General features: G+C 36.1%; 1 protein-coding gene across 7 annotated transcripts in view; it reads right to left on the bottom strand.

Annotated features, from left to right (window-relative positions):
- Window positions 1-24,387, bottom strand: part of MAP4K3 (mitogen-activated protein kinase kinase kinase kinase 3) — a 193,126-nt gene that overhangs the window by 9,850 nt on the left and 158,889 nt on the right. For all 7 annotated transcript variants that reach the window (XR_004287953.1, XM_032352889.1, XM_032352887.1 and 4 more), the window contains 9 exons: window positions 23,624-23,736; window positions 20,091-20,132; window positions 18,176-18,260; window positions 16,763-16,842; window positions 11,919-11,979; window positions 11,719-11,836; window positions 7,464-7,522; window positions 6,346-6,449; window positions 1,857-2,028 (listed from right to left, as the gene is read on the bottom strand). Coding sequence is in view for 6 of the 7 variants with exons in the window: in XM_032352889.1 (XP_032208780.1) it covers window positions 1,857-2,028; window positions 6,346-6,449; window positions 7,464-7,522; window positions 11,719-11,836; window positions 11,919-11,979; window positions 16,763-16,842; window positions 18,176-18,260; window positions 20,091-20,132; window positions 23,624-23,736 (834 nt within the window). In the remaining variant the exon portion in view is untranslated. The remainder of the gene's footprint in view (window positions 1-1,856; window positions 2,029-6,345; window positions 6,450-7,463; window positions 7,523-11,718; window positions 11,837-11,918; window positions 11,980-16,762; window positions 16,843-18,175; window positions 18,261-20,090; window positions 20,133-23,623; window positions 23,737-24,387) is intronic.

Here is a 24,387-nt window from a genome sequence, read left to right as displayed (position 1 = left end):
ACTGCAGCAGAGTTTAGGAAACTCCTGGCTTAGAATTTCATATGATTCTAAAGTCTAACTATACTTTCTCTCTCAATTTTTATTGCCTCATCTCAAAACCAGAGATGAGTTATACTTATCATTTTTAAACTCTAATAAAGGGGTTTCCTTACGTTAAGAGAATGAAATAAAAAGTTCCAAAGAAGGAAGGTACCCACAGCTGTACAAAATTCTTTTGCACAGAGATTACACCCTTCATTTAACAATTAGTAGAAAAGGATTTAAAATTAAGATGCTCAGGAGAAATGCATTAACTGAAACTCACTAACACTTAAGTACCAGTCCCCCAACAATGCCTTCCTGTTAAATAGGGAAGAAGAGATCAGGAAAGCAGGAGTGCACCCGCTGTCTGAGAGGGAAAATGGGTGTCTAAGGGAGAATGCAGTACAATTTGGGGGAGCTACAGAAGCCACGTATGTTGCCAGGGGCCAACCATGTTTCCCTTCAACAATGTATCCTTAAAGGAAAGCTCTTTCAACTGTCCTGGGCTTCAGTAAGTCGTGTAATTGTTTCTAGGTTTTTGTGAATGTGTTTGTCATTTTTTTTCACTGCCAAAAAAGCCTCAACACTTAGTTTCTTTCCTTCTGTGAACATTCAGGCTTCCAACAAACTCCTGAAAAATCAGTATTTATTGCAAACTGGCTTCTTAATATTTCCCTAAGAATTCAAAGACTCTGACAAAAGCCTCTGCAAAACCTTTAAAAACTGCCTTTTAGGGGCACCTAGGTGGCTCGGTCAGTTAAGTGTGACTCTTGATTTTGGCTCAGGCCATGATCTCAGGTCATGAGATTGAGCCCTGTGTCAGGCTCTGCACTGCACACAGCGCCCAGTTAAGATTTTCTCTAACTTCTCCCGGCCCTCTTGCCCCTTGCTCCACCCCCAATTCTCTAAATATATAAAAAGTGCCTTCTAAAACAGCCACTATTTTATAGCAAAACATTGTACAATGTTATTTTTAAGGGAAAAACATCAAAAAGAGCTCCGTAATAAACACAGAGCTTTAAACATAAGAAAAAAAGATTGTTCAGGTCACTTTTTTTTAAAGTGTAAAAGTTCAATCAAGATTTATTTACCATGAAACACAAGTTTTATTAATGTACTGACTACAACAACAAAATTGAAGGTTTCAACTATCAACAAATTTCTGTAAAAAGCTCATTAATTGGAATTATTTCCTAAGATACTATGAAGGAAAGATCTACTATGCAACTGGACAACACAGATCAAAATTTAAGGAAACAACTTATATAAAAGAATTATTTTCAAGTACCCTCTAATATTTCAGAAATCACTGCTTAGTTATAATTTATATCCTAGTTACAAATCAATAAACATTTATTAATGCTATTGCACAGAACCCGTGTATCAATTACAGAGGAGTATAATGGAAAATAAACTATACTCAATGCAGTTTTTCCTTTTATTTCAATTAACATTTCTAGGCCTGGACATATGTGTCTATGTGTAGTTCTCAAAGTGTGGCTGCTGTATCAACACCATCAGTGCTACCTGGGAACACATAGAAATGAAAATTCACGGGCCCCACTCCAGAGCTAGGGAATGAAGGGCTCTGGCAGTGGGGGCCAGCAAGCCTCTGGGTGATTCCGAAGCACACTCAGGTTGGGGGAACACCTGATGTTTCAAATGCTTCAAACAAATTCACTATTTTAAAGCAAGCCATCTTCTCTTTTTCCAGTTTAATAAGTTATTCTAGATTGGATTTTCATACACTGTTTTTGCCTAATAAGAGATATGGTAAATTTATTACTTATAAAATCAAATATATTGGCCTTAGTAATTCAGTAAAAATCACAAACCTGATTCTGTAAACCACGAAGAGGTAGAGTTTGGATTGACTGTTTCAAATCGAACCACTTGGTTGAAGTCTCTCCCCCTACTGACACCAACACAGACTAAAGGGTACTCCTGCTCCGGGACTACCAGCATCTCAAACATTCTAAGTGGACACGGTATGGGAAAATCTATGTGCTGGAGAGAGAAATGAAAGTATCTTAAACAAAGGAAAATAAAAATCAAGTAATTTCATGAGAACACCATTAAGAATTTTTAGCTCTATGAAAATATAGAACATAACTCTCTCCTAAAAAGATTGCTTCTTGTCACAGAAACTTTGGATATGCAGAAAAATTAGCACCGTAAATCTTTTTTAAGTCAAAAATCACATAATTTGGGGATATTAGGGCTGGAAGGGAACTTAGAAATCATCTGTTCAACCCTCACTTTTCAGAGGTGGAAACAGAGACCCAGAAATTTGGTGACTGGCCTAGCATTGCCCACCCCTTTGTGGCAGAGCCTCCTGTGGTCCACTTCGATGTGCCTGTTATTCTCCATCTTCTTATCCAACCAAGCAAACATGGGTAAGAGCACTGAAATGCTAATTAGCAAGCAACACTCCTCTTGTAAGTGGACAGAAAAAAACCACAAATAAGAGAAATTTAGCCTTATATCTCAAGTGACTATTCACAAACTCACGGTTACAATGTAAACAATTTTAATTTTACATAGCTTCGAAATTATTTTTATATTGCTACGAGAGGACTAAATAAGTTCATGTTTTGTAAGTTTAGAAAAATAGATGGAGACCATTAACATCATCAGTGATCAGGAAATTAAACTACAAGAGACTCTATATATCCACCCGAATGACTAAAATGAAATGACTGACAATAACAAGTGTTACCAGGAGAGGAGCAGACGAATGCTCACTGTAAGGGCCTATTTAGCCAGAGCAGCTCCATCCTTCCCCCTTCAGGGAACTTACTTAAAAAAAAGTCCTGGAAACCAGTCCCAGGTAACAAAGCCCAAATACAAGGGTGGGTCAGGCCGGTGGAGGTATCCAATCAGTGGGGGCGCATATGGTCTCCCTAGCTACCAAGGAGTATGGGTGCCAATTCTGACCAAGGTGATAGGCTAGCTCAAATATCTACTATAGGGTAAACTGTAACTCAACTGGTCACTTATGTGTGACCTAGCAGGACTGGCAGCTTTCTCTGTGTTACAATCTCATTGGTCACCTGTGCATGGCCAGGCCCAACCACATGGCCTTTGCCCCTAAAAGCTAGTCTGTAAAAAAGAGAGGGTTCACCTCTTTGCAAGGGATGGCCCTGGCCGGTCAGTATGATTCTCAATGCTTGGCGCAAAATAAAGCTTTGCTTGACCTTCGCTTTTTATCAGTCTCGCTCCTTTGACCATGGACCCAACACTCACGAGGTGATTAGAGCATGAACTACACGGTGCAGCCACACAGGTTAACTACGTTATCTGTTCCTGTTGAAGATACGCATTCCTCTGGGCCCTGCAATAATGCTCTGGTTATATGTTCTGGACAGTAAAAGTGTGCATGTGGATAGAAGGCATATGCAAAAATGTTCACAGCAGTTTTGTTCAAATAACAAAAAAGTGGAAGTAACCCAAATGCCCATCAACAGTAGACAGATAAAATGACGCCATATTCAGCATTTCACACAACGGGAACTTAGAGCAATGAAAATGAAATGAATGACTACAGCTGTATCCCAACGATACAAACATGATGCCAGATACGAATGAATACATACTTTACGATTCCACTTACACGCTGTTGAAAAATCAGGTAAAATTAACTCTAATGTTTAGGGGAGTGTGCTTATACAGTAAAAATGGAAAGTAAGGGAGCTGACTTGGTGGGGGGGGGATCTGAGGTGCTTCACAATAAAGTTGTTTTTCCAAAAAATATCAAGTCTTACACATACTTTAATAAGCCCATTGTTAATATATTTATATTTCTGTTACTCTTATAAATGGCTGTATTTTCATTTTATTTCCCAAAAGGTTAGCATTATTAGTATTTAACAAAGCTACTGAATTTATTCTCTCACCTAGCAACTTGTAAATTCTAAAGATAATGAAGTCTGGAGCAAAGAAACAGGTGAATTGGGGCTACCATGGCTACTGTTCTCAAAGTGTTAGAAAATACAATGTGGTCCTCGCACCTAGAAGGTAAAGCTCTCTGTGCACCTGCTGCTCCCATCCATATCCCCTCCTTTCCTGGGGCTGCCAGACGACCTCCACCCCATGGCTATAGACACGTCTCATCAAACCCCCTCTCTAGAAGCTCTTTCATTACCTGGGGAATAGGCTTTGCCTAACATCAGTCAGATTTTTAATAAGGCAAAGTATTTAAAATAATTCTCTTTGAAATGTGATTAAGAGCAGTAAAGCAGGAAAAAATGCCTCTGTTTAACTTTTTTTGTCAGCAAATAAGAAAACCAAGAGATTGTGAATAATTCTATTTAGCTTCTATTAAGTATTGTTAAGTCATTAATAGAAGAGAACTTCTGTCTAAGAGCTCTAAATCCAATTACTAATGGTGTTGGTCCTTAAGGCCAGTGACTACATCTTATTTTTGTCTCTGTAGTTTTGCATGGTTTGTAATAAATACATAATTGTTTGTTGGCAAGGTCTTTAATTTCTAACTTTTACTTTTGATGAAAATGTAGCCTAATGAAGCAAAAACTGTCAAAAATGTCATTAAGAGGAAGGAAGACTACAGAAAGGATAAAAATGTTTTTGAACACATCTTTTAAGACTGTAGAATAGAAACATCATAAACACTAGTCACAATAAAGTCAAATACAGAAACAAAATACCCACAATATCTTGAGAGAGACAGGGGAAGGAGAATTGGGTTGAGATTCAGGGTAAGAGCCTACAGAGAGCTCAGGGAGTTTAAGAAAAATGGGAAGGTGGGAAGTCTTGAGGGAGACTGTATTTTAAGTTACTTATAGTATCTTAGAACACTAGCAACAGGCCTCATTAAATTAGTCAGAGCCAGGCTCCCCTGGACTACAGAAGTCATGGAAAAGAGAAGATGTGGATGGGTAATTTTTAAGCTCCCCATGTCTTCTAAGTTTATATTTTCTCCTGCATATTCTTCATACCTAAAATCCCTTTAACAGGGAGAATGGTCTTCCATTATGTTGGGATAAGTGGTATAACATATCAGGTGACACAAAAAATTCATTCATCCTTAGGTTTAATCAGATTGTATCTCTGAACACTGATCTAATGAAACTATTTTTCATTCTGACAGAGGTTAGGAATGAAAGGAATAGAGAGGATATATCTAAAATAGACTAAAGGGGGAATGGTAGGAAGAAGACAGGGAAGGGAAGGTTTGCAGAAATATCAAATGGCGTGCACTTGACCACTCCCATCTAGGAGAAGGTGTGCTTTTGTCAAATAGGCAAGAACAAAGAGGAGCTAAGAACAAAACAGTTTTTTGCCATAAATCGGCTGTATCCAGAAGCTCTGCTTTAGACAGTTTATACGGTTACTTACTTTTCCCCTTCAGCTTTTGATTTAAACAATTTCTGTTTCAGTGATTTGTGGCAATAGCACCTCAATGGGTTCAAATCTCTTGAAGCTATTTTTCCATTTCTTTAGCCCTACTTAATGTTGAGGTTAATAAATAGTGGTATGAAATTAAAACCAGATTCCTTAATCACTTATAGAAATTTAAATAACAGGAATCCAATACTTTAAATACCTTAATGCTGTACTGTAAAATTTAGGAAGAATCCACTCCAGTTATATTCTGACCCCAAGTTCCAGGGACATCTCAAATGCTCAGGAAATAAGACTACTTAATTTATATTAAATAGCAAAGAAATCAGCTTTAAAAAATCTATTTGGTATTTCCCTGGTGTGAGTGAACCATTTTATTAGTTTTTCCTCCAATTTTAAGTTACAGCTGAGTAATATTAAATATTTTAAAGAATATTCATTAAAGATTCTAGAGAAACTTAGGCATGAAACCCCCCCCCCCCAAAATAACCCACACATGGGAAGGCCTGGGCAAATTAACAGTTAAGCACAGAATTCAAGTAAATAAGTTCCCTCTCTCTATGGTTATCCCTAGTCCTCTTAGGCCAAATGCCAACCTGTAGGTTGTTTCTCTGTGATGGAGTGGGTCAACCAGAGAATATATTCAAACAACACCCCACTGCTTCTTCACACACCCCTGTTCTGGACACAAGACTGTCTGTGAGAGGCTATTTCTCACTCCTACTGCCATTTCCCTGAACTATTTCTCTAGTCTCTTCTAAAACTTCTATCTGGCCAAATGATTTCCTTACAGTCAGGCAGCTTTTCACTACCCTGCCACACAAAACAAAGTCATGAAATTAGCTTGAGAAGAAACGGGGAAAAAAGAAAAAAATGTTTTTTTGTTTTTTGAAAGAATAGGAAAATTAACTTAATGAAGCTTTTATACTAAGAATGACTGAGGTTGCTTTTCATGCTTACCTTAATTAACATAAATTTCTGCATTGGTTCAACCCATTCTAATAAAACAATGCTAGTCTGAAGAGCCCCACATAGGTACTTATGGCCTGTGTAAGGATTTCGCACTGTCAAGGCAAAAAAGTATATGTAAGTTCTCTTATCATACAGAAAGTCCTAACAACAGCAGTCGCATGCTCTGAACACAAACGAACATCAGCTGGCCGGAGTTCAATTTCCCAATTAGACTGCAGGGTGAAAACATTTTCAGCAAAAGCTGGAACCTCCTCCACCATGAGCAGGACTTTTGTCTTATGCACAGACGAAACAGGAGGTTATTATGGGTTCTGGCGGTGGGAAGAAAGATTTTAGGTCTCACGTACAGCAGCAGGGAGATTAGGTGCGGCAGCAAGATCCCGAAGGAAGGCTCCGCAGTACATCTGGGGAGAAGCCGCCAACTGAGAGACTACGGCACACTGAGGGACAGGTGACTAAGGGTGCTTTGGGTGGTAATGTTCAGAGGCAGTGATGCTTTGGTTCTAGCGACATGAAGACATTACTACTCAATTCTCAAAATACAGGTTTACAAGTAATAAAGCCTCAGAGGTTTTTAAGGTAAGGCAAGGCAACTCTTGTTTGCTTTTGCTCCATGCAAATAAAACAGCTGATTGTGATGGGGGAGGAAGAAGACTTTAGGATCGTGGTGTGTGAACAGGGAAACTACAACTTTCATGTCACAGGCATAAGGTTTTACATATTAAAGGCATAAAAATATACGCTGAATGAATAAATGCAGTTCTTAAGCCATTACCGAGCAGCATGTGAGTGGATAAGGAGCAGGACCCCTGGAGAACAGGGTATGATAAAGTGCTGTAATAAAAGTCATCCTATTTTCTCCATTTATCCAGTTAATAAATTATCTGCAAAACAACTGTTACGTGCAAGGTACTATATTAGGTTTAGTTTACATGGAAACTGAATGGGCAAGACATTTGTTTTACCTAAGGGGGAAAAATAAACTATAACTGGCAGAATGCCTGGAGAAGTACTGTTTTATACTAGATTTAAAAACGAACCCCACACTGTTTTCTTATCTATTCTGCAAAGCAGAAGAGCTACATGTTATGGAATAGTTTACTTACCAACACAACATTTCTGACACCACTTGGTTTCAGGGATTTTTGCTGATACAGCAAATTTCCTAAATGTAAATGAAAATGAATATATAACACATGTAGGTGAAGTTAGTATATGATAATGGTATCATTACAGATCAGTGCAGAAAGGATGAGTTGTTAAATCTATTAGGTCATCTATTAAAAATAAGAATACATTTGATCTGTTTCTCATCCCTCCTCCAACCAACTCCAAGTAGATTAAGGATTTATTAAAGTATGGAAAAATAAGACTATAAAATATTTAGATTTAGAAGAACAGACCTTGGGATTTCTTTAAAAAATGCAAAAAGGACAAATTAAACAGGAAAATATTAATAAACTTTGATACTTTTTCATGGATGGATCCCTACCACCACAAACTACAGATGGCAATTTGTTGAATGAATTTGTTGAATATAAACTTTGGTTTACCAAAAGATACCACTAAGAAAGTAAAAAGATAAGCCATAAACTGAGGAAATATATTTTTAGCACATATAATAAGCTGAAGCTATGTAAAATGTCTTACCACTAAAACAATTTTTAAGAACTTTTTTTTAGCCATTTTTATTTCTCTACTCAGGAAGAATGGGATATAGATTTTCTGGCAAAGGTCCTTTAGGGGTTCTGCAAATATCTGATTCAAACTTACTATGAAAAATCCATTTAAAATTATTTTTTAAAACTAAAATTAAAAAAATATACATAAACTCAAATGTCTTTTATAATGAAAGTTGATAAAACAGACTGTTAGTGTAAGGTTACACAAATGTCAAATTATACTTCCCCATTTCTGTACACATATTTAAATTTCTTTTACAACTGTAAATGTGCCACAGATTAGAGGTCATTGTTCTGCATGTCTTTAAAACAAAACAAAACAGAGCTGTGCTTTGCTGGTAATAAAATAGTAAAGCATGCATGGGATGTTCAATACCATTCCAAACAAGCTCAGAATAATCTTGATGGGTGTTCCTGTCACCGTACAATTGGCAACTGAGTAATAACAAAGCATATAATGCTGAGGTATTGTAACTTTGGCTTTTAATATGTTTTATATGCTGATGTTTATATTTATAAAAATCTTTAATAACTATTGCTAACATTTACAAATAAGACCTTATTGTTTGCCATGAATTTCACATGTTCTGTGTCAGTCCCTCTGATAATGCCACAAGATAGGTCACAGCACAGAAATCTGAGGGTTAGATTTAATAATTTCCTCAAGGTCATACAGTTAGCAATTCTAGGAAGAAAGAATTCTAATCTAGTGTCCTAAGTCTAACTGTAGTGTTCATAGTGATTCAACTTCAAAAAAAGAAATCTACTTCTTTTTTATAATTCTGGATCAGTTTCACTAAAAAGTATTCTGAGCTTGCAAGAGAAGCTGTTAAAATGTTACCACTTGTAAGTACATTATCTGTGTGAATTAGAATTTGGTTAATATTATGGTACCTAAACAATGACTAATTCATCAGATACTGAGGCACTAAATGACAATGATGATCTAGAATACCTTGAATTCAAATTTTGGGTTAAAGCACCTATTGTTCCCGTCAACTACATTAATATTGGGAAGAGTTTTATGTTCCAATTCATGCATTATATTAATATTTATAAAAATACCCCTTACATACAGTGAAATTTCATATAACTTAAAACAAAACAAAAATTCCCCATACCTTTAAATTAAGTAAACTGCTTGAACCAAAGTGCTTTTTAGGGTTTAAAAAAAATCTGAATCAAACTCTTGATAGATTTCCACTGCAACAAACTTAATGCTCCCGGTCTGCACTTACGAAATTGTCCCCTGGGTTCCAAGGTTACTTAACAGGTTAAGTTACTGAATCTGTCAAAACCCAGGAGGATTAACCGACTGCAAGGTTCTGAAAGACCGTAAAGAATACTACGCAGTCAATGCAAGATCAACTACTAAGTACAACTGAGGGTTAACAATAATGAAACTACTCAGAACAGCTGTGAGCAGCGCACTGAAATATTATCAAAATTTTATAATTTTCTCCAGTGATCTATATAGACTTACCTTACTTTTAAGTCATGATTTTACAATAAGGCAGTAAAATTTATTTACCAGCACCCAGCTAACTAGAATCCGAAGTGAACCAACATTCTCAGTCTATTTATTGTAAGCTATTTTAGGTTACGTTACAGACATTGTTCAAATTACCTTGCCTAACAATGATGACAACAGATCTGCTTAGTAAGAGATCTTAGTAAGATCTCTTACTAAGATCTCTGGCACTACCAGGTGCCAGAAACCATGGCAAATACTATACATACATAATATATCATTTTAAAAACAACTTTACAAGATAGGTATACTGGTTCCATTTTACAGATGAGAGGTTGTATAATTTATTCAAGGTCCCAAACCTACTAAGTGAACAAGGCAGGATTTATCAAGTCTAACTAGATCCCAAAGCCTACTCTTTCCTAAAGCAGCTTTACAGTACCAGATAGTGAGTACCTAGATTTATAATGAGAACCACAGGACATTACAAGATGCTCAAAGAAGTTTAATTTGTGTTCACTTTACAGTAGAAGAGCTGGTACTAATACACACACAAAATTTTATCATGCAAAAAAAGTTCTCAGATTTCCAGCCAGTAAATGAGAGAACTGAGAGCAGATTTTACAACAACTGATTTCTTGATAACAAAACTGGAGAAAGTGAGAAGGAAATACTGCTGAGTGTTACTAACACTGAAGACTGACTATCACAAAGTTATGTGACATAACAGCCCAGATCTAAAGTACTCTTAGAGGTAGCATCTTCTTCTATGGAAATTCCTTAAAGGAAGAGGTAATACATCATTCAATTCTGTCTCATGTGTATACTAGGAAACTTTCTGCACATCTGATATATTCAGTAAAATTTGAAAAACTGAACACAGCTACAAATAAGCTCAAATAAGCTCCAAATGTCTCTGACAAAATGATATAAAAATAAGTGAATACATTAAAATTCACTCCTTGGAGGGCTCTTGTACCTCACATATATTTTTATTTTTATTAGAGATTTCATTTATTTGACAGAGAGAGAGTATGAGCAGGGGGAGCGGCAGAGGGCTAGGGAGAAGCAGGCTCCCCAATGAGCAGGAAGCTTGATGCAGGACTCAATCCCAGGACCCTGGGATCCTGACCTGAGCTGAAGGCAGACACTTAACGACTGAGCCACCCAGATGCCCTCCTTACATATACTTTAAAAGCTTGGTGGTCAGTTTCCATGGCCAGAGGAATTTAGGATTATCAAGTCAGACAACTAGATGGAGATGTGCTATATATGAAGACAGAAAATCAACAGCACCAAGTGGCAGCTGGGAGAAAAAGAGGGACAGACAAACACTATCTAAAAAAAGAAACTCCCTGACCCCATTCTTGGGGTTGATAATAGCTAACTCCAGTTGTAGATATTATAATGTAAGTATCATAAATCAAGTCCAGAGTTGCAACTCTGAGTCATCATGAAAAGATCCAGTTAAACTCAATGTAATCTTTTAAGAAGACAGAAAAGCAAGAAGTATAATTTTTAAATGATTTTCATCAAAAAGGTTAAGTTTAAAATCTTTTGCGTAATGGGGCAAATTTTAACTCTACTGTAAACTCAGCAATTGAGAACAACAGCTTTTCAAGGTACTTGAAAGCCAAGGGTGTAGATTAGTTGCTCTACAACTGAGATGGTAAAGGAAGAATGGCTACAGTACAATGTTTTCTTAAAATACAATTTATACTAGACTCCAAAGACCTTTTGGTCAACAAATGAGGCACAACATGATAATAACCAAAGGAAGAGAAAGCAAAATGAAATATTCCCAAAAGTAGAAAAACAAAACCTCTCAATTCCTAAGTAACTACTTTCTAATGTGAAAACCTTGATTTAATAAATCATTTTAATTTTCTAAGTTTAGAAACTGTACTTTGAAAAAAATTCACTTTATTTAAAATTAACACAGTATGTCAAAAGCACTGTATGGGATGGAAAATTACTAGCAAATCACAGAAAAAAATTAGTTTTAATCTTGTGAAAACCATCAGTTTTAAAATTCTAGAGGTGCTTCCAGTTCTTGTGAAAATATATTACCTCTCACAGTTTTTTCATTACAAATGATTTCTACTAACCCAAACTGAGTGCTTTTTTCAATTTCTGTAGTATAACTGTTATTTAGAATTAATTAACATACTACCCCTAAGGATGACACATAAGTAAATGTACAGTTACCTTGGCAGTATCCTGTCAGGGAGTTTGTGTGCTGGAATAGCCACAGGTAACTTCTGCATTTGTCTTGCATAATCAAAAAGCCCTGGTAAATTATGGGAATAAAGCTGAGAAGCTTTACCTGTAAAGAAAAATAACCAGCATAATAAAAGCTAGTAACATAAATAGGAATAATTTTAAGATACGTAAAAACTAAGACTTACCAGATATTGATAGTAAGCAATTGTTCATTACGTATAACCATGTACACCTTCGGGGGAATAGCTGGTTTAAAAAAAAAAAAAAGTGCAAAGTTTACAAAAGATAACAGATAAAATAGTAACATAAATATGTACATAATTAACTATGTAACCTGTCTTATCAATGGGCTAGCCTTAAAAAAGAAATTTATTTTTAATAGACATTCATTTTAGAAGACATTTAAAACAAGATGATATTTATATGGGAGAAAAATAAGTAAATCAGCAATATAATTTCATTACCTAAGTCTCAATATGATATGATTAGTTCCAGTCTCCCTTATGGTTAAAAACTATATAATCCCAAATGCAAAGGGAGAAAGGACATTTCCAAATGTCTATTCCTTTATTTTGGTTCTGGGGTTAAATAATTAACTTTCGTGTGTACTTCTCTAGATACTTTCGTTATCTAGGCATATGGACATGCCCAGCTTCTCTAGCAGAAGAGATACAAAAAAGAATCATGGTGCAGTGGAACATAGGGTATAGAAACACCAGGTATGGAGGAAAAAAGGTTGAGGGAAAAAGATGAAAATGTACAAATAATTAAGAATACAGATATGGAATTCATTTCTGAAACAGTCCATAAGAACTGACAGGCAGCTCCGGAAGTTTGAAAGTGATTAGTATTTAGGGCAAAAACAAGGGAATCCATGGAACACAGTCCATATTCTTTGAAGGAAAAACGTAACCGCTCTCATTAATACATATTATTATGAAGCCCAGTGGTTCTCAAAGTGGTCCCTCCATCCACATCAGCATTATTAGCATCACGGGGGCATTTATTAGAAATGCAAATTCTTGGACCTCACCCCAGACTTACTGAAGTAGAAGTTCTGAAAGGGGGCCCAGCAATTTAGTATTAACCAGCCCCTCCACATGATTCTGAGGCATACTGAAGTCTGAGAGCCACTGATGAATATAATGAAGCATTCTGATTTAATAAACCCAAGTGCCGGGTTTGCTCTGGCAGCTCCTACTCAGTTACTCCAAACAGATTGGGATGTGGGCAGGGAAGGGAGAGAATGAAGGGACAAATGAAACATACCAAGGCCTCTAAGGGCTTTACTTTATTAAAGCACAAAGTCACAATGATGTCCCTGGATAATTAAAGGAGAAAAGGTAATAATAAAAGGGAAAGAACAAAGTAAAAGCTACTTCATGTAAAATCTGATTGTTTATTTGCAAAATATACTCACATAAAGTATCTAATTTCTCCAAACAAATAAGATATGGCAATATAGTTTTAAAAAGAACTATTATTGAAATATAGTTGACATACAACATTGTATTAATTTCAGGTGCACAAAATAGTGCTTTGGCAATTCTATACATTATCCAATGCTCACCACGGTTAAATTGTAGTCACCATCTTTCTCCATACAATGTTATTACAATATTATTGACTATGTTCTCTATGCTGTATTTTTGCCATAGTTTTTAATTTTGAAAAATGTGTCTATTGCTGTGTCTCAGACTGAAATGACATAAACATTTCCTATTTTATGCTAGTCATAAAAAATCCACAATAGAATTGGGAATTCATTGGCTACATTGAGAAAATTAGGCAGAGTGAGGGGCAGTGACTTATTACAAGCCATATAGCAGCATATTATCAAAGTAGCAAAAACTGTTTTTGTTTTGTTTTAAAGATTTTTATTTATCTGACAGAAAGATAGAGAGCACAAGTAGGCACAGTGGCAGGTAGAGGCAGTGGGAGAAGCAGACTCCCCACCAAGCAGGGAGCCCAATGCGGGACTCGAACACAGGACCCTGGGATTATGACCTGAGCTGAAGGCAGCCACTTAACAAACTGAGCCATCCAGGCGCCCAGCAAGAAGTTGCTTTATATTTAATACTGTCTTGAACTGGGTTTATCTTCATTAAGAAAAACCATCAAAAGTATTTCTCTACTATTAAATCTATGGTCTATCGTGAGATGATTTATTTGTAAACGTAAGTGAGTTAGCTTGTTTAATACAAACATACAAAGTACTAGGGCAGGACAAAAACTCCTCACATAATAAACTGTCAACACAGGGACAATGAAAAAGTATTTATGCAAAGTTTTATTAAGTGGACTTTGCTCTGGATTTTTGTTTTTTAGCCACATTTAATAAAACCCTAAAGCTTTTCTAGATTTCTAATGTTGAGTTCCTCTAGCAAAGCAGGCTCTGGGTGAAATAATCCATTTAATGAAGATATACAGTAGTTAAGAAGAGTAGGTTCTACAGTTTGCACAGACTCAGATACCTGCTTTCTCAGTGACTGTGACTTTGGATAATGTGATCTCTGTGAGTCAGTGTTCTTATTTGTAAAATGGAGCACCTAGACCTAACAGAGCTGGCTGTGGTGACTGAACAAGAAAAGGGCGTGGAAGACGGGCATATGTGGAGCACTCACTGAGTGTTAGCTGTAAGGAATCAAAGCAGATAAAAAATTTAAAATCAGGACCCTGTTTGGTGTCATCTCCTCTCCTTTCAGCATCTTCCCCTAACAGACTCATGCCACCTGGTCTCTTTCTTCTAGAGAACAGAGAAAATCCACCTAATAATTTCATAACAAGATAAAAAAAACTCTGGGTCGCACATATTCTCATTCCCTACTTTTCAAAGGCTTTCTCTGCAAGGGAAAAGTTTTCACTTTGTAGGGCATGTGTAGCTCAGACTATATTATTCAAACAGTGTAGTTTCCAGTGCTGAAGCATCTCAGGAGGGGACTTCCTGAAGACTGGGACCAGATGGGGTTGGTGGGCACCTTCACTTAACAGTCCCTTGAATTAGGCGAATAAATGCTGACCCCACCTATGCATGAAGTTACCCTTGTTCTTACAATTAATATTGTTACCTATAAGGTGATTTTTAAATCTTATTATAGCCAAGAAAAATATCACTACCTTTGAGTTATTTACTGATTATTACAATTAGTAATTATAAGTACAATTATACAAGACCCTTTCCATTTTTCTCTAGTTCCTAATATTTTTCAGCCACCTCATTATATACCACTTCCATCCAGATTGAAAGATTTACAGTGTATCATACAGTTGAGGATCTTGTTAGAAAATCTGATTAAAAAATGCTGCAATGAGGGGCACCTGGGTGGCTCAGTGGGTTAAAGCCTCTGCCTTCGGCTCAAGTCATGATCAACCCCCTGCACTGGGTTCTCTGCTCAGCAGGGAGCCTGCTTCCTCCTCTCTCTCTGCCTGCCTCTCTGCCTACCTGTGATCTCTGTCTGTCAAATAAAATCTTAAAAAAAAAAAAAATGCTGCAATGAGAAAAGATGGAAATGTTTGGTTATGAAGAAAATACCATTACTTACATATTTTTTTCTCTCCATTGTATTTGTAATCAATTTATATTGATAATGGACATTCAGTTATACATCCCACAGGCACCCAAAACTCCGTGTGACCAAACTTCATGCACTATCATGCCCTTCAAACCTACTTCCTCTTCTGTACACGATACCCTGACAGGTGGCACTTGTCATTCACTAGCTGGAGACCTGGAGTCAACCTAGATTTTTTCCTGCTTTCATATTGAAGAGATCATTTAATATGCCAGTTCCCGCTCTTTAGTCTTTCTCTAAGTCTGGTGTTTCTCCACAGGAGCCACACAGGTGGGGGAGGCACTGTGGTGAAGCAGTTAAGGATACAGCCTCTGGAGCCAGCTGGCCTGGGTTCATATCCCACCCAGCTCAGCTACTTAATAGTTGTGCGATCTCTGAAAGTTACTAATCCCTTCCGTGCCTCAGATTTCTCAACAGAAATGTGATCGATGATGGTATCTATCTTTGAGAGTTGTTGTGAAGATTAAGTAAGTTAATTACATTAAAAACAGTATCTGGCAGGGGTGCCTGGGTGGCTCAGTTGGCTGAGCGTCTGACTCTTGGTTTCAGCTCAGGCCATGATCTCATGGGTCATGGGATTGAGCTCCGCTAATCGGGGAGTCTGCTTGAGATTTTTTCCTTCTGCCCCTCCTCTCTCTCTTTTCTCTCTGGAATAAATAAATAAATCTTTTTAAAAAAGTGTAAATATAGTATCTGGCCTCCAGTAAGTTTTGTATAGGTATTGGCTACTAACACCATCATTACCATTTTGCAGGTTGTTTAGCTTTGCTGGCCCTTGGCTACTAAATGCCAAAAGCTTCCCCCAGTCCTTGGGACAATAACCAATGTCCCCATACAATTCCAAACCCCTTTCTGTCCTTTCCACTTCTGCCCCGACTCAACACTTCTTCACCCTTTGACCAAAATCTCTCCTGCCATCTCTCATCACTCTGCAGATAGTTCTAAAATGCGGACCCGGTCATCAGCCTGGTACCCAAGCCCAGGGGTTTGGCAGCTGTCCACCCCACCTACCTCCACCTACTGTCCCTATGCTACAGTTATCCTATTCTCCAGTCAGACTGTTCACGGCTCCCATCTTCCCATGCTGATTCACAACTCCACGCCCTCATATTTATCCTCTATCTGTCTGGGAAGCTTCCGCTCATTGCCATGAACGGTCTCTTCTCACCTGCCCAGAGGAGGGGCTAGTGACTTGCACCTCTGTGGCCTCGACCTGTGCTCACTTCTAAGGTGACAGCAGAGTGTTGCAGTAACTGCCACATCTCTTTCTCTATTACATCATGAGGTCCTGCAGGGCAAGGACTAGTCCTGCGAATGTGTCCTCGGGACCTGACAAATACAATATGCTCTGTGAAGCTCTTATGGATACAAGAAGCAAAAAATCCTAGAATTGAAACTTATTTCTTGCCTACTATCTATATGTAACTTTAAAAAAGGGACAATACAAAATAACACACCTGTTCCATTGATGTTTCATGAAGTTCATTAAGATTCAAAGTATAAATCCCTTCTTCGGCACCAAATATCAAGTACTGATCTGAAATGACAAAGTATTTCACCGGTTTTGATATGTAAAATACTTTCAAAAAGGATTTATATAGAAATTAAGTAAATATGTATTAACATGAAGAAAGAATTACGTGATGGCTAAGCAGTAAATATAATTTAATACAACTAAGTGGCTAAACACTCTACCTTAATGAGCTGAGCTATATGTAAATACCAGCCTCAAAGCAGATAAAGAGGTTCTGAAGCCTGGAATACTAGGGTTCCTCACATATCAGAGGGTGCTGAGGACTGGCAAAGAATCTGTAGCTTCTTTTCTACAATTCCTTTAAGAGAGGATCATGTACATTTGATGTACAGAATATAAATACAGAAGAACTGATACAAAATATTTTTGCAGATGAGCTACCATTATAAGCAGTGTCATTGAAACACTAGGATCTAAAATCAAAAACAAAACAAAACCCCAACAAACCAGGATCTGGCTACTGCCTATTCAAAAAGTTAACTAAAACTTGGCTACCTGCTACGATACTCAGTATCTGCTAGAACATGGTAGTTTAGCCACAGTCCTGTCTGAGCTGCTTTTGATAATAAAAAACAATAGGTCAAGAACTTCTCCACACTAAACTGAAGTAGGCTGAGAACAACTGAGAATGCCAAGAGCATTCCTATACTGCCCAGTATTTAGGATTAGTGCTGGCAGATTAAAGGCATAAGCTTTGTAGTCCGACCCTACAAATGAACAGGATTCCAAGTGCAGCTATACCCCAGACTGGTGACAAAACAATGAATCTCTCTTAATGTCATTCTCCCTACTTGGGAAATACAAGTTCCTCTACCTTGGATTTTTAAAAGATTTAGTAAGACGTGCAGGCATGTATTCATGTAGCTCTTACATACACAGATACTAAGATATATAGTGAGAGAATGCTGGTTGTCTTTTGTCAGTGACTAATGACAACGATTCTTACTATGACTCCCTTTAAGGTGGAGAGGCCCTTTAGAGTGTTCACTACACCCTGGACCTTTGGCAGTTAACTCCTTTAACAACAGCTATACCTAAAACACAAAGATACTGAATGTGCAGCTACAGAAAAAAACTTCTTTGGAGGAAATCAGGGTGGCATAGAGTATATGGTTTCACTCTATTGATATGGGGACCACACAGTGAAATTTTAGTGTTACAGGTCACTTCAAACACTGCTAATAACACGGAGAAACATATTTACCTTGAAAAATTTTTTAAAATTATAACAAAAAAATTTTCAGAAGGGTATTCTGAACATGAAGAAAACTGAATGCTTTCATGGCCTCATGTTAAAAAACAGTAAGAAAGATAACACAGAAACATATAGTACTACCTCTTGTGTCTGGGTTTATCCATGATGTTGCACAGTGAATTTTCAAGGGACATCCATTAAAAACCTTTGAAAAACATGCACCCATCTGGAAAAACAAAGAATAACCAAGTAATACAATATTCCCTGATAAGAAGGAAATCATAAATTCTACAAAGGTGAAAAGTTTCTTTCATTTCATGACCTAAAATGTTCTTAATCATTAAATTTAACATTAAAACATGAAAGAGGTATAGCTGATTTCAAAATTCATATTGAGTACTTCAAAACATGGGTCTGTACCCCTTTAAAAAAAAAAAAAAGCAATGTGCTTATTCTCCCTGGATGGTCAATAAAAAGCTTTATTTTTTTTTTGTTAATATTTATCAAGCCCATTTACAAGTCTTTTAGATAATAAGTACCTTATAAGGAAATACAGTATCATTCATTTGAACTTTTTTTGATCATTTGAATAAAATGTTAATTTTGAAACTGTTGTTCAGGTTAGAATAAATAAATACAAGAAAGCTTACTCATTTAATCACCTTTTCTACCAACATCTTGAGGAAGGAAAGACTACAAAAATATTTGATGAGAAGAGCACTGTGCATCATTTTATGGCTGGAATGTTTTCTTCACAAATATGGAGATAATACCCAGAGACAGAATGCATTACTACAGTTGATAAGGGATTAAAAATACTAACATGAAAAAATAATATAAACTTTGAGATTTCCTTTTCCTCAAAGAAACCTACCAACCAATATTATTAAGATATTAGTACCAAATAACAACAACCTGGCAATACCAGCAGGTGATAAAAGACCAATAAAAAATGTTTTTATGATGAGGGCAGAAACTGTTATCATTTAACTAGCTCATTATTCTTCAAGAAAACTGCCAAAATTTCGTATGTAGAGGTGCTGCCTAATTGCTAAAAATCAAAGTGACAAAATGAGGTGCCAAACAATGAAACCAACCCCACCCATAAGCTAGTCTGGACAGCTGACAGGACCTGGCTTTCCAGTTACGAGCTCTTCCCTGTTAGTGGCACCTGACCTGACAGCTCTGCACTGTACCCAAACAGGCAATCACGCCCTGCTGTCTGAGTGTCTCTGCTGGATTTGGGAGCCCTTTACTCTCAAAACTTTTATTTTGTAAAATAAGGCACAAATATTTAGATCTTTATATAATTACGAAGTGGAGTGAGAAACTAAAAAGGCTGAAAAGGAGAGTTAAGAGGTTATAGACTAGAAAGGCAGCAGACACCTTCTAAATTAGTGTCATACTACATTTTAGGTTACAGGTTTGCAGTGGTGAAAATGCAGTTCTATTTATACTGATGGACAATTACACGGAGCTAATATAATTTAATTGAGCTAATATAATTTTATAATATAATAACATGATTTTAATACTAAGGCAGCAAAAAACCCAACCAGGACAGAGTGGAACACTCTGTACCTATACCTTCCTATACCTAGGAAAACACTTCCTATACCTAGGAAAAGATCCTGCAAACTTTCTGGGGTTTCAGTTTTACTCATGTCAAAATAGAGTTTGGGCCAGATGGTCCTTTAATATTTCTTCTAGCTTTAAACTTCTGTTTTTGACAATTAAAAAATGTGTCATGTCTACATTTTGTACTTCCTATTATATCCATGTGCCTTTTTTACATTTCTTCAAAAATATCTACAAAGAAGATATTAACAAATTTTGGAATAAAGGAGTTTTAAAATGTGTTATTTACCGTAATTTTATTTTGTAAAGCTACTTTTCAGATGTAACAATATTTAAGTTAGCAATCTTACAGATTTTTTTAAAATTAATAAAGGAGATTCTTTCAAACAAGTAGAAAATCTAACCAAAGATACAGAGCCAAGCAATTATCTTTCATTGTATTTAGCTTGAAAACAACCTGTTTGATATTTATACTTACATGCACTTTAGGTGTTGGGGGTAGACCGTTACTAATAGGCTTCTAGAAAAAGAATACATGCATGAATACACTTTTTGTTGTTATCTGGTATAAAATACTGTATTTCAAACACATGTATCAAAATAAAATACATGAACCCTTTCTTTTTGTAAAATGAAACAATATAGGTAAGGCTGAAGTTCCCTATAATCCTTCTATAGTCCACTTACTCCTGGTACCCACCTCCCCAAAAACTGATTTAGTGTGTACCCTCCCAAGCCTTTCTTCTAGATAACCATATGAACTCATGTATTTGTGTATGTTTTCATACCTCTTTCGTGTGTATGTATGTATGTATATATGTGTATGTATATGCGTGTGTGTGTGTGTATGATTCCCTACAGGAAACACTTTTTGTTTTAGAACATAAATGTCACGCACTGTTTTATCAACCTCTTCTTTGCCTTAATGTTGGGTCTTGGACAGATCTTCATATCAGTACACATAGATCTGGTTCATTTGTTTTAACTGTAGCACAGTATGAATATAACATACTTTATTTAGCTATTCTCTAATTATTACTGGGTATTTAAGTTATTTTCCATTTTTTACTATAACAAAAATGCAGAAATGGTCACCCTTGCATGTACCTTACTATGCAATATGTGAATGATTTTTTTAGGGTACACTGTAAGAAGAGAAACTACTGGAACAAAAGGGCTGACCCTACATTCTGGCTGCCAAACTTTCTGAGTACTCATCTTCTTCTGTGAATTATCTTTTCCCATTTTTTTTTACTGAGTTATGTTTTTATTATCTATTTCTTGGAGTTCTTTATGTAATCTAGATTTGAAATTTTTTTTTCTAAAAAATGACTTTACTTACTTTTCAGAGAGAGAGAGAGAGAGAGCGTGTGTGCATGTGCATAAGCAGGGGGAGTGTTAGCAGGAGGGAGAAGCAGGCTCCCCGCTAAGCAAGTAGCCCGATGTGGGACTCAATCCCAAGACCTGGGGATCATGACCTGAGCTGAAGGCGGATACTTAAACAACTGAGCCAACCAGGACCTTTAGATGTGAATACTTTATCTATTAAATACATTACACATGTCTTATCCTAGCCTGTAGATTGTCTTAATCTTGTTTACAAAGTCAACTGAAGTTTCACATTTTGATGAATTCAAATGTATCAATCACTGGTCAAAGTATACTGATAAGTATAAGGAGAGTAAAAACAGCATAATCCTTCACCTACAACATGCTCAAGAATACCAGATATTTTTCCAAGGGGCTATGTGCCTGAAGTATATGATTTGTCCCCTGGAGAAGGAATCTCTTTGAGAGAGAGGATACTCTATTTATTTCTTAAAATGTAGTCTTTCCTAATTCAAGATAAACTCGACCACTTTTTTTTTTTTAAGATTTTATTCATTTATTTGTCAGAGAGAAAAAGAGAGAGAAAGAGAGAGAGAGAGAGAGAGAGAGGGGACAAGCAGGGGGAGTTGGCAGGGGGCGAGGGACAGGCAGGCTCCCTCTCTACTAAGCGAAGTCGATTAGGTTCCGAAACCCTGGGATTATGATCTGGGCCAAAGGCAGATACTTAATCAACTGAGCCACCTAGTCATCCCAGAATGATACTTTAAACTCTATTTTATGAAAGTTTACACTTCTTTGGAGGTTAATCTTAATATTTTAAGGAATGACATCTTAATTTTTTCTAATCTAAATCAAAATTACCTAAGTGTGACAAAAATTAAAAAGCTATTAGTTGATTTTGTATACATAATACAAACGAAGTATTCTATGGAGTATTACTTCTGTAACTACTAGACACTTCTGAAATTAAGACTATTTGAAATTTTATTTTGCAGATAGATATATGAGGATGTATAGCCTCTCATGGCCAATAACTTCTGATAATGTTCTTCCATTTTGCAAATAATTTATGTACTTAGTTTTATATTGATATCCTTAAAATTATGTTAGATCACCTACTCTGGCAAAACATTTTTAATTAGTGAGCTCTCAATGTTGTAACTGGATTTACATTAAGTATTGGCAGAACTGGCTATAAATAATTTCAAGCTGCAGAAACTAATCATGTTTTAATATATCATGGATACTGTTTATCCTATGATACAGTTATGGACATATTTCAGAATTACTGAGACTGTTAGTTTCACTACTACAGAACAGTAGTTCCTTATCCTACTGAAATAGATAATAGAGTGGATTAAAAACGCATACATAAAACACATCTACAACTCTCAAGGTTCTTACACCGCACTGCAGGTGTAAGGCTGTATATCTGTACTACTACATTAACAGGGCTGCTAAAATTTACACTGATGAAAACAAAAAGGCCCTGCTCAGCTGGACAGACTTCATAAAAACTTATTCCTGAAGGGCATTTTATGCTTTTGTTAACAACATCCTACCTAAATTTCATAAATTATGATGGATAATCCCAGTTAAGAGCTTTAACTGAAAATAAAAAATGGTACATCATATTAGGTCATGAAACATTTACTTTTCTTTTTATTTTTAAAGATTTTATTTATTTATTTGACACAGAGAGAGAGAGAGAGGTATCACAAGTAGGCAGAGAGGTAGACAGAGAGAGAGGGAGAAGGAGGCTCCCCACTGAGCAGAGAGCCTGATGCGGGGCTCGATCCCAGGACCCTGAGATCATGACCTGAGCCGAAGGCAGAGGCTTAACCCACTGAGCCACCCAGGCGCCCCTATCATGAAATATTTTAAGAAAAAGTTTATCAGATACAGTACAAAAGCCTCTAGCAGTGTGCTTTCTACCTAAAATCATAGCTATGTGCACATAAACATTTTAAATACACTATAAATATCTATAAAAACAAATATTAGTATACATAAAAACTTTAAAAAAATACCATCTTATCTCATGATCTCATCTGCTGAATTGGGGATTTTAAGGATTTTTTTGTTGCTTTAAGTTCTATGATGACAGACATTTGTCATCTGATGATGAAGAGATTCTTTACAAATGTTAAAATATTTTTAATCCCCTGATAGATAACACTTATTTATCTATAACAAGAATAGCTGTTAAGGTTAATTTCATCTTTCCTGAAGTGATATTTATATCTACTAGAAAATAATTTTTCCTCCTTGTTAGGTATTTTCTTTGAGTAAGAGTATAATACCATGAATTATGTAATCTACAGTTAAAAATCTGTCCTGAGTAAGTCCTAGCTTCCCTCATCTGTCCATGTCCTATTTTCCATAACTTTTTGAGACTGAAAAAGGAACTTTGTGAGAATCAATCTCATCACCATGAGAATAGTCATCTGTATGCAGAAGGTCACATTTTATAATACGCAATTGTAACCAATTGGCCATCATTCAAGTTTGCCACAGCAAAGTTGCTTTTTTTTTTTTAAGATTTAAGCAACCCATTTTCATTATATTAAATACCATATTGTAAAATACATAATTCTAAAGTTTCATTAATTACAATAACAAAACTGACTTAACAATGAGAAAGAAAAAGAACAAGTAGAGGTTATAAGTATAAATACCTACTGGTACATCTTTCTTTTCTTTCCTTGAAGGGTTTGTGCCTCTGTGTTCATTCTGTTGTTGATATAATGAACCATCTCGTTCACCATTTAACTGGAAGGAGCTCACTCCATTTCCTTCAGTGAGATGTTTAAATATATTTAAAAAGGATTAATTTTCATGAAAACTTTTATTCAGAAAATCATCAACTAGGAAAGAAAAAATCCGATCTCTCAGATGGTTTCTGTCTTCACTTGGGATCACCCAATCAGAAATATTTAGTACTCAAAGAAGTCTGATACACATGTTCTGCTACTTGTATCTCTTTTTCCATATAAACAAATTTAAAATGAGGTTATGTCTAAGCACTTGTATTTGTGTAAAAAACAAAGATATATATAACTACTTTCAGGAAAGGGGCAATTCACACTATGTTATCCAGGAAACTTTAGTAGTTCTTTTTTAAATTCCTTTTTTTTTTTTTTCACTGCTTGTGCATAATGTGCAAGAATAAAGTATTAAAACAGCATCTTCTGGTATTAATTTGGAGGCAAATACCTATCAAGAGTGACAATCATTTTTCTAAAAATGATTAAATGAAATAAAATGAAGAAGTTAGAGTACCCTCCCTTCTTTTTCTAAAACACAAGTAGCCTACAACCAAAACACATTTTCCTTGTTTGTTCAGAGTTGTTTCTTCTGCTGCCACACTAAGATAAATGATGAATTTAACATTCATAATTCTCCAAGAGGGAAGAGGTTAGATAAGAAATGAGAAACAAGGACAT

The sequence above is a fragment of the Mustela erminea genome, chromosome 7, assembly GCF_009829155.1.
Source record: "Mustela erminea isolate mMusErm1 chromosome 7, mMusErm1.Pri, whole genome shotgun sequence".
NCBI classification, from domain to species: Eukaryota; Metazoa; Chordata; class Mammalia; order Carnivora; family Mustelidae; genus Mustela; species Mustela erminea.
The sequence above is the reverse complement of the archived record's forward strand: the minus strand, read 5'-3'. Positions and strand labels throughout refer to the sequence as shown.